The sequence below is a fragment of the Centruroides sculpturatus genome, unplaced genomic scaffold (assembly GCF_000671375.1).
Source record: "Centruroides sculpturatus isolate CEXI.00-Female unplaced genomic scaffold, Cexi_2.0 scaffold45, whole genome shotgun sequence".
In the NCBI taxonomy this organism is placed as follows: Eukaryota; Metazoa; Arthropoda; class Arachnida; order Scorpiones; family Buthidae; genus Centruroides; species Centruroides sculpturatus.
In genome coordinates, this window is record NW_019384310.1 from 1,222,935 (window position 1) to 1,234,982 (window position 12,048).

The window sequence follows — 12,048 nt, forward strand, 5'->3', positions numbered from 1 at the left end:
ATTACAGTTTGATTATGAACAGTATTTAATTTTTTGGCTGCATTTGTAGCATTCTCATCACTTAAAAATAAAAAGTATAAAACATGTCTCTTATATTCATCTGTTACTTCCATTTTAACGAAAATAAACAACTGAAATGTTCCCAATTCTGAACATATTATATGAATGAGATCCAATTTAACACTTCAGTGTAAAAAGTATCACATTAGACTGGAATTTTTAACAGCAAAACAAGATTTTTCTCAAGGTCAAAAAATACGCAGGAACTTATGGACTGACCTGATATATAGAAGATCAGATAAAGTTTACATAAAGGGTAGACTGGAAAATGCTGTGAACTGGCTGTAATTGCTACATGCTGCAAAAAACACTTTGAATGTACAGACTCCAGAGATAACATTTTGAACTTTCTGCAAATAAAAAATGTACAATTTGTGTTATGTTCACACTAAGAGAAATCTTATTAGTTTTTAAGAAATTCAATACTGGATTTATTTTTCAAATTACTGTACATACAAAGTATATACAAAGTTTAAAAATGTATGAAATTTTTAACATTATATACATCCAACAATAACAAATAAAATACTTTTAAGTTGTCCATAGGACAACTAAATTGTCTATACATTTATAAATAATGTTTAAATTGTATTTAGTGCAAATAGAACATTATCGTCATCCGATTCTTCTTCGGTTGAAGTGAGCATGTCCTCGACACCATCTTCGTTATCGTTCTCTAGATTTTCTGGTTCTGCTGAAAAATTTATTTATTTTGAAATAAATAATGTCCTTAAATATTTAAAATTTCATTTTAAAATATCAAGCTACCATCGTTATCCTCCACGTCGTCGTCTGCGTCGTCCGCATCTGCATCGTCGTCTTCGCTGTCGTCGTCGTCTAAATCGTCCGATTCTTCTTCGTCGTCTTCTTCGGCATCCTAATATGATTAGAAAATTATAAGTAATTTGATTCAAATAGTGATAATTAATTACATTTATCAAAAGTTTCGCAAACCTCGTCGTCTTCTTCCCTACAACGTCCCACTTCATAAAGACGACAGATGCTTTCTGTACTTGTAAGACTGTCTCTGGCAGTTTGGTTCTAATTTATGTAAAATTTATTAAATAGTTTAGTTCATAATTTATCAGTTGATATGTCATATTTAATGTGTTAAAGAAAAAATAACATTAAATAGAATTTTATTATATAAATCTAAAGAGACTAAGAATAATAAAAGCAATTTATGACAATGATACTATAACAAGAATTTGTTTAATATATGAACAATTCAAAAACCCAATTTAAAGTTAAAGTCAAACAAACTGCTGAATTATCAGGTTATAATATGATTATGTAATTAATTAAATACTAAATAATAAGGTAGGCAGTAGACATAGGTTAAGCTGCTATCTCAACCAGATTATTATTATTATTATTTTGTTTAATTTGTTCTGTCTTGTAATCATTAGATTGCAATTTGAAAAAATTGTAGACCTATAAATTCCCATTGTTGTATGCCTGTCCTTCCTTAATCTCGAGAATGAAGTTAAATAGATGAAAGCTGAGACCAGACATGAAAAGCTTAAGGGTAGGGGCCCTAATTAACTACATATGAACTTCCAGTGCAAACCGAAAGTCATGTTATTTCAATTCAAAAATTTTCTCCTGAAAAGAGTTAGATAGATGACCAGACAATTCAATTGCTAACAGGAAAAGTGTGATGCACAGGGGCAAGACACTATTAATTTGAGGTATTTTAAATTAAATAAATTACCATCTTTGCATCCACAGGGCAGTTTAAAAAAATTATATTAATTAAAAATATTAAAAATTGCAGACTGGCATCATGACAATGTCACAATAACAGAGTCTTTTCTTTGTGTCCATCATGACTTTGATCATTCCCTGAATGGTAAGGAACAGAACCTAACATAACCACAGAAATTTCTTAGTATTTGTTTCCCAATTAAACCTGGCAATGTTATACCTTTACTGTTCCAGCCTTTGCAATTATAATCTTAAATTTAATACAAGGGGAAGTCAAAAAGTTTCCGGAATTGACATCTTGCACTATATTGGCATGAGATATAGCAATGCAGATGTAATCACCTTCAAAGCAGGCCTCTCCCGCACAGACATACTTGTCCATTGATCAAGCATGAAAGCAGGCTTGGAATGCTTCCTTTGGAATCTTCTGGAGTTGAGCAGTCATATTCGATATGTCCTCCATGCTTGCGAAAAACACATCCCTTTGTGGCCCATTTTGAGAGTTAATTAATTAAGGAACAGCCAAAAGCACTGGAAGCAAGATCTAGAGAGTAAGTTAACTGGGTGATGACAAGAATGCTTTTTATTTCTTCTAATTCAATGTCACAACTTGGTGAATTTATTGACACTTGGCAAATAATTTCATCATCCACTTNTACAGACTAGTTAAACAATCTGAAGAAATCAGAGGTGTATCAAAATAAATTGAATCACTAAAATAAAATATTTAAATTATCAAATATATGAAAATATGACATTATTACTAAAAATTTAATAAATAATAGCAACATGATGTATATATTAAAATGCATTGCCATATTTTATGGCATAAATAACTGCACTCTATTTTTGGCCCATGATATTTATGAAAAGGTACTTTGTGAATTTAAGTCATCACCCATTTTGCACTTGGCCCCAAAAATTTTTACTGTATTCTGGTTGAAAAAAAAAAAAAGTAAAAATAGAATGTGCACTTTTATTTATCAAGGAAAAAGAAGAGTTAAAAAAAATCATTTACAACTAAAATATTCAACACAAATACTGCTTAGCTATAGCAAGAAATATGTTTAATTAAATAATGACATTTTTATTCAATAGTTGCATAGGTACCTGTAGATTTACTAACAGTACAGGTTACATAGGAGTTACAACGAGAAACATAGAAGTAAGGGTCAGAGAGCATAAATATGATATTAGAAAAAGATCTAACGCAACGGTTCTGGCCCAGATGGCTCAGGCCCAAGTATCTGCAGTTAGGTGGGAGGATGCAGAAATCATCAGACAAGTGCACTCCCCAACTTTAGCGAAAACTGCCGAAAAAATGGAAATATATAGGAGCAAGCTAGATGAAAAATGCATTAACGCCAGAGATGCAGAGGGCCTACCCTCAGCATGGAAGTACGCCATTAAGAAATGGTGTACTTCCATGCTGAGCCATATCTGCAATCGCGTTATGGGAACCTTAATGATTTTTATTGGTTAACAGATAGTGGCTTATAATAATATTTAATAGTTGTATGTTATTTATTTTTACATTTATGTATTTTTACGCTTTAATTTTTATTTTAATTAGTTGCTACGTTGTCGTATTTATCTCTTTGAATTTGAATTTGGTGTTCTATTTTTTGTTATTCCAAATTCGAATGTTTCAACCTGAGGATGATCTATGGAGTAGATCGAAAACATTAGTTTTTAATAAACTCCCTTGGCAACAAATAAGGTGTTTGTTAATTGATTAATTATTTTGCCGCGTACGTTTCTGTTCAATGTTGATTTAAACATTTAGTTTGCACTTTTATACATACGATAATAAATTATTATTACCATACTAGATACAGTATACTGTATTACCATTAAGAAATAATTTTATGGTAATAATATGATGTTAAATTAGAACTGATTTTATAATAGATTCTTAAACACTTGGTACTTTTTATGAGACTGAAATTATGACCCCCACAGATAATGACACTCATGTCAAAAAAAGTGCCGGTCCCATGGATGACGTTATAATTGGGTTAAACTGTTTTTGAAAGTTCATTTTAATATAAAAATTATGATGCATAGCAATGTGAGAACCAAGGGGGTAGAGCGCTGAGTTTCTCCCCACTTACTGGCGGCCCTGTCAGAGATGGCTTAGGTTAATTGAGTGGGAAGGATAGTGAGATCATGACAAGGTACCAGCTGTACTCAAGGATGATACATAATTAAATATAAGAATAACATATTTAATTCTCTAAAACAATACAAACGAATACAAATCAAAAAGGCTACAAAAGGGAATAATTCGGCTGATAAGTCGAATTATTATCTAACTCTAAAGACATAATATTGTCTAAGCTCAAACTATGATCGAGAGAGCGACGAGGAACAAAAGAGAGAGAGTATCAAAATTTGGCTATGTGATTACCTCTCAAGTTCCCAATCTCATTGTATGGGATGTTGGTGTGACGCACCAGGATCGGCAGTCCTCTCCTTTTAATCAGGTTGGTGATTATGGCGGGAAGGCAAGGGTTGTGACGGACGGAATGGCGGTATGGGTCTGGTGTCCCCTGATGTCCACTGGTGATACTCTCAGCTGTGGACGTCCGCTGTGGGTATCTGCCCGGCTGTCCGCCCTGAGGTGCGAGACCCCTTTTTATACATGTCCTGGAGGGGAAATTATTGGGGAAAAATCTGATGCAATCGCCTGCATCAAGAGTTGTTTACTTTACTTGTCAGGAATCGAACTGTACTTTTGATTTATTACATTTTCTACCCGTTATCGTGACACTTTCTCTCCATAAATTTATTGAACTAGTTGTCAAACTTACTGAATTAATTGCCACAGGTGGCTAAGTTCAGAACATCTGCGGGGCTACCAGGGTGATGATTGTGTAATTGTGAGTCATTTGATCAGATAGGGCTACCCTTGCAGTTGACCTTTTTGTTATTCTCTATCATGTAACAGGTGGAGATTCTTGTTAATTGGCTACTAATTTGTACATTGTAACGCAGGTGGAAATGAATAATCCCGTTATGAGGGGAGAACTTCCTCGGTCATCCTAAACGTCTTTGAAAGTCTAGAAGTTCACCTTTTCGAAGTGACACAATATGTCTGATAGGTCAAAAGGTCTACACCTAACCCCCAGGAAGAGGAAACTGGAGGAAGAAGGGAAATAATGATAAAACTTTATAATAGTTTAAGCTTTTAAAACTCCAAAAAGAGTCCAAATCCTTACAGCAACATCTAGTATCAAAAACATTCCGATGCAGAAACAAGTATATTTGGGGTTGACAGGTCAGGTCAAATGAGGTCAACACGAAAATACTAGAGAACAACATGGGACAGGTTAAGTTAAACACTTTCTCTGTCCCTTCCATTTTATGTTATTGAAATCTACTGTATTATATTTGGTACTTATATTTAATATAAGTACCAAACACATAATTATTTTATGTTTTTTAAAAATAATTTATTTATTATTTTTGTTTTTAACTGGAACATGTAGCAGAAAAAAAAAGAGGAAAAAATAAGTTTGAACTAAGTGGAAATTCAAATTAGCAAAAATGCATTGTATTAAAACATAATATTGATACTTACATGAGCAGTTTCATATTTCGTTCCTACAATTCTTTCTTGTGATAATTTGCTAAATTCCATATAATAATCCTCCTCAAAAGAGTGCCTACCATAAATAGCAATAAAGATTATTTAAAAGCTATAATTTATTTAAATGTTAAATTGAAATATTAAATTTACTTCATTTCAAAGGTATCGGTAAAAGTCCACAGGGCAGACAGAGGACGCCTCCAAGCCGACGATGTCAACAACAATTTTCCATCCTGAAAATCATTTATGTATAAAAATTTTTAATTAAAACTGATTCCAATACCACGCATTAAATTATTAACAATGTTAAATTTCAACTGAATTATAAAAAAGCATTTAATATACAGAAAGGTTGAAAAATTGCAGCAGATTACTAAGATTCTGAATGGAATAACAACATTTGAATATTATTTTAATATTGTATGGGGGAGATCACAATTATACCTGTTATAAAAGGACTGATTCACAATGGAATGTGCCAGCATGGATGAGAAAAAAGAAAAACAGTTCTTTGATCTAAACTGCCGTGATAAATAATGGTGTGTGGGGTGAGCTCAAACCTTGATCCATGGTAGCAGGCAACTATATTTTAATCATGGAAGAATTTTATTCTCATCAATTCATTAATTAAATGTAAAGTTTTATGCACTTACAGAAGTCACAGAGAGAATATTTAAATTGAAATTTGTCAAATTGAATCTATTATAGAAGATTGTAAAAAAGAAGAAACTTAGAATTAATTTAGCTTAACTTACAATTAAAATTAACAAAATCTTCAAACCTGTTACCGGTGTGTTCTCCCACGATGACAAAAACGCAAAAAAATAAATAAATAGTTTGTTACTAATGTTTTTGAACCGAAAAGGTTCTTCAGATAATATCGAATTTCTGATGGAATGCCGATCAAAGAAAACAAATTTGAAATTCAAACACGTGCTTCCCGATTATGTTTTCTTAGGCATGTGCTCTCAAGTGATTGATGGTAATCATAGATTTTTGTTCATAAGTGCCTGCCATGCTACTGATAGAATTATCTCTTCTTTGTGATTGATGCAGTTATTACTGCTAAGGCTAGCTATGTATACAGTGGCAGCCTCTAACCACCTGAGGTGTTGTGTGTGCTGTGTAGTGCAGATAATTCTGGCCTGATTAAAATCCAGCTCTATGTCTGGATCCAATGCATAAATGGCCAGAGCAGTGGTGGTCTTTTCATTCTTTATATCAGCTGCATGTTCTTTCAATCTAACCCCTAAGGAGCATTTCGTAGAGCCTACATAGACTAGGTTTCTATCGCATCTGTGATCTTTAATCGGGATGTTGTATACACTGGAAAGTCTTTCCCGGTCAGGCTCATCTTTTCCGTTATGTAGGATGTTAAATACAGATGCACCCTTCTATAAGCAATGCAAATGTGGCTCTTTTTAGATCTCAGCATACAGCGATCTGAGATAAGGGTTATAAGTGACCGGAATGATTTTATCTTTCTTGGGTTGGGCTTTGCCTTGGGAAAGGACTTGGGCAGGATTTTGATATCAGTGAAATTTGTCGATCAACCTGCATGTGAGCTTGCAGTATCCATGTTCATAGGCATATGCATTAGCAGTATCCGTGTTGCGTATGCATTAGCTCAGTCTGGAGAGCTTGTTGCGTGGACAAGTGAGTGTGCATTCTTTAATTACGGCTTTAAAGGCTGCGACTTTATACTGTGGTGGGTCACATGAGCTGACGGTATGTACATGCCCTTTCATCCTGGTTTACGGAACACCCCTGCATGGATTGCTGTCCCTTCAATCTTGATGTTAAAATTGAGGAAATGGACCTCCGTGGGGTGCACTTGATCTATTTCAAGGGTCAAGCTGTACGAGTTATCATTCACAGAGTCAACAAAGGCTGAGATGTCTGGAATTTCCTTCCATAAGATGATAATGTAATCGACATACCTCTTATATAAAACAATGTTAGGAAGGTGGTGCGGGAGGACTTTGGATTCCAGTTATCTAATCACCATCTCACATAAGTCCCCTGAGATGGGACTATCCATCAGGACTCCTCTTCCTTGTGTGTATACCATACCCTTGAATTGGAAAAACGAATTATAACACAATAGATATTCCATCTCCAGGATTTGCTGGTGTAAGGTGTTATCATTTATGATGTTGAATAGGAGATCTCTGATGGTGCAAAAGACGGGTTGGAGTTGAATCGACAGGAATAGGGACTTAAAGTCCAATACCATGAGAAATTGAGGAGGTATAATGATCTGCTTGAGGAGGGTTAAGAGGTTCACAGAGTCATTCAGAGTATACAGATAGCCTTCTAAGTAGGGAGTGAGTAGCTTGTGTGTGAGCTTCTCCAGTTTGTGTGTCGGTGCTCTAGCCTTATCAATAACTGGGCAAAGTTATTGCCCTATCTTGTGGATTTTAGTGAATGCAAACAGCTTCAGTGTATTGGGCGAATCAACAATGATATTTCCCATCTCCAGGCATTTAGCTAGTTTGGTATTTGCAAAGCACTTAACTCTAGCCTGTAATTTGTCAACAGTATTGCTTTGTACGATGTCAGATTGGGTACGATCAATGTGCTCCAATAACAGTCGATCATAAGTAGTGCACCTCATAAGGACCAGAGCTTAGTCTTGTCGGTCCTAACTAGCATGACTCCATTCTGCTGCATCCAACGGTGTGTGCGCCTTAATTTTGTTCTCAGCTGTTTTACATTGTACGGGGCCTTAGTTGTTGTAATTGTATGCGTGGCCTTTCATCAGTAGTATTCTTACTTATGTCCAATAGGCCTACCAGTAGTGCCTCAAAGTCAGAGATGAGGTTTAAATCCTCTTTCATAGGAGGGGGTGTAAATTTAGGTCCCAAGCTCAAGACTTCTACAATGAAAGCAGGTAACTGTAGATAATCCCAAACAACAAACGGAAACATGGGGTGTGTATGATTCTTAGGCACTTGGAACTTTAGGATACACCGGATTTTATTGTGATAGCATCTCCTTAGGTTGATAGTTAGTCTTTCTTGCACAGCCACTAGCCTAGCATTCGCCTGCACTAAGATGTTCGAGTCCCTTGCGAAAAGTGCATTCTCAATGAAGCAATGATAATTGGGAAGCGCATGTTCGAATTTCAAATTGTTTTTTTCGATCAGCATTCCATCAGAAATTCAATGTTACCTGAAGAACAACGTTCAAAAACATTAGTAACGAACTATTTATTTATTTTTTTGCGTTTTTGTTATCGTGGGAGAACACACCGGTAACAGATTTGAAGATTTTGTTAATACACTCCAGTGTCGAGTTAGGGATGTTTAAAATTAAAATAAATAACTTTATCATTTTATCGACTGATAAGAAAATTTTAGTTATTGTTGTTGCTTTGGAATAAGACAATGCAACATTAAGATGATCTGCCAAGAGAAGAAGTATCTCATGAGGACTTTCTATAGAAAACTGGTGCCTATTTAAGTGTAAACAAATGAAGAAAATCCTAAAAACTACACGCTGTCAGCCCATCAATCAGGCACACATCAAGGAATAATAACCAGTGTCTGGTGGTTTATGAATTATAGCAGGAAAGTAATAAACACTGTACATAGTGTACAAAGTGACAATATTATAGGCATACAACCAATGTACTATATTTGAAAAAAAGCAGTCTAATTGACCTACAGTTCAAGTTGCAACTTGTCAGTGGTAGAATGTTTTGTTCTAGAGTGATTTACTGTAGTGTGTGTACTGTATAAGTGCTCAGTTATGGAAATGGAACAATGGCATTTAGAATGTCATGTGATTAAATCCTGTGTAAGACTTGTTGAAAATGGAACACAAATATACAAAAAAGTGAAGTGGATCTATGGACATCACTCATTATCCAAGGCACAAGTGTTCAAATGACACAAGGTATTTACAGAGGATCATAAAAGTGTAAAAGATCAAGCCCACTCAGGAAGATTGTGTTTATTAAAAATAAATAATGTGGAAAAAGTTAAGACACTCATGAGATCAGATTGATGGTTGAGAATACAAATGATCAGCAGTGAAATGAATCTGAATTGCTTCACCATTCATGAGATTTTGACACAGGAGTTGAGCATGCTAAGTTGGATCAAAAAGACCTCACAATGCAGCAAAAGAAGCATCACAAGAACTGTGCAAAAATCTTTAAAATGGATATGGAGCAATGATAATTTTCTCAAAAATCTGATAACATATTACAAATTGTAGATCTTTGAATACAATCCCAAAACAAAATGCCAAAGTCAGAACTGGTAGAATGCAAGCATCTAATGTACCATACTATGGATCCTAACTGTAAAATAGACTAGTACCCATAGAAATTTGTCAACACATTATAAGTATGAATAGACAACCCAAACTAAGCCTAGCCCAAGTAAAGACCAGGAAACTTCTGTGCCTTTGATGAGCCAACAAAGTGTGAAATGGTAGATGATTTCAATCTGACTGAGTTGTATGGAGTGCTGTCCACACTTTGTTTTAGAACACAGAATCACGAGACTTGCAACAGTGTGATAAATGTCTCAACAATGAGGGCAATTACATATAAAAGAAAATGTATTCATTATGTTTTATGCTGATTATTTATTGATCATCCCTGATATATTTAAATACATTAATTAAATTTTTTTTACAAAGTAATTAAGATGGAACTTCCAGAATAAATAAGACACAATATTTTCTTTAATCTTACCCTTGATGGTTCACAATGTGTCAGCTCTGATTCATGACATGCATAAGTTACTTCTTCCTATATAAAAAAAACCATTTTATAAAATTTATATAATTTTAATCTTAATATAATATAATATAATTAATCTTCATATTTAAAATAAATTTTGTAAGAAGAAATATTTTTGCCACTAAACATTTATATTTTATTGAATTACTGAATCATAAAAGAAGATATATATTATCTTTTTGATCTGCAGACAAAAAGAGGGAAAACATGCTGTCTATGAAAATTTCAGTATCCAAACCAAACCCAAGTCCTTCAAAATGGCAGGGTAGACTTTTGGTAAGTCAAATGTCATTAATTTCATTATGCCAGCATAACTCATGTAGACTTAAGTTATTATATTTAATCAGAATTATGCTGCTTAATTATGGAAAACAAACTTTTTTTAAAATTTTGAACTGTATTTAAATAAGCTTTGATATTTACAATAAACCCTTATTTAGTTGTTCTGATGTTTATGAATCAATTTTTATAGAATTTACTTGTGATTAATTATATTTTCTTAAGACTTATCTGGTTTGAAAAACTAATTAATACATAAATGTAGAGTAATAAATATATTTATTACTTTATATTATTTATGTATTCACATAAATATATTTGGTTCCCATTATAAACTTGATTACATCTGAATTACCACTAATGTTGACATCTTTCTTTCATGCCACATCTTGGAGATATAGGTGACTATGTCCAAGCCTACTGTGATATCATCCCCTCATAGTATAAGTTGACAACTGACTATGATGTCAACGAGTAAGAGTTTTCTTGTTACGCTACAAAGTAATGCTACAAAATTAATGACACAACTGTCTATCGGCATTACAAAAAAAATTATTTACCAAGTATTTTCAAGAGTGATGTTGAACACAAATCAGTAGTATAATAATGCATGTTAAATCATTAATATTTTTTTCTGAATTAGTTTTATCTGCTTCTAATATTTCTCAAATCAGAAAATGACTTAATTTTTACTCCTTATTATGAATTTTTATCTTCATTTATTCTAAGTGTCAGTTACTGTTTTAATTGAGCCTTGCCACTTTTTTGTTGTTTGTTCAGATACTGTGAGTTCTGGTTCTGTGGGTACTACCTGTTTGATAAAACTTGTCACAGTTTTTTCTTCTTCTTGATGGATTGGTTTTATTTTTTCATTAGGAAAATTCACTCCCTCTAATGATCATTGTGCTCCAGAATAGAAAGCCCACATCTGGCAAGTTAGCAATCCCTGGACTATAAGATTCCATTATTCAAGACTTATACCTGTACTGTCCATACTGTGATTTTTACAATCTTATTAAAACAATGATAATTCCACAACTCAAAAATTTTTCTCTGTCCCTTGCACTTTCAGCTACAGTGTGTCAGTTGTACTACATAGAGATTTGACTTTTTCAAGGTATTAGATTTTTCTGGTAAAGTAAATGACATATTCACTGACTGTATCACTTTGTTTTTTAGTAGACAAGCATTTTGTGCCAGCAAACAACATCAATATAGCTTTATTATATTAGATACACTGTAAAACAGTTTTAAAATTATATATTACAAAATCATTTCCAACTGAATTTATTTTTTAAAATATTTAAATAGTAAATCAAAACAATTGAAAACCTTATACTTACACTTCCTGTATGAATATTATAAACTTTTAATTCGCCAACAAATGTTCCCAAAAATAAAAATTGATCTGTTTTCTAAAATAACAAATAAAATTTCTGATATTTATTTATTTATGTTATATTATAATAATATTACTCTAATAAAAGCTTTGTGATTAACTTATTTATTATAACAAAAAAAATTATAGATTCTAGTTTGGATTACTGTATATTTGATTTACAAATATTGATAATTCTCAAGTTGTTAATATAAATATAATGCCAAACAACAAAATAAAATAAAATTAAGATTCACATGCATAAATTTTGTTGTA

At 33.1% G+C, this 12,048-nt stretch overlaps 1 protein-coding gene across 1 annotated transcript in view; it reads right to left on the reverse strand.

The window, feature by feature from the left end:
* Positions 1–12,048, reverse strand: part of LOC111621508 (DDB1- and CUL4-associated factor 1-like) — a 118,963-nt gene that overhangs the window by 6,910 nt on the left and 100,005 nt on the right. Inside the window, exons 28-31 of the mRNA XM_023363666.1 lie at positions 11,738–11,809; positions 10,068–10,124; positions 5,510–5,592; positions 5,351–5,435 (exon numbers count right to left, since the gene is read on the reverse strand). Of these exons, the coding sequence (XP_023219434.1) occupies positions 5,351–5,435; positions 5,510–5,592; positions 10,068–10,124; positions 11,738–11,809 (297 nt within the window). The remainder of the gene's footprint in view (positions 1–5,350; positions 5,436–5,509; positions 5,593–10,067; positions 10,125–11,737; positions 11,810–12,048) is intronic.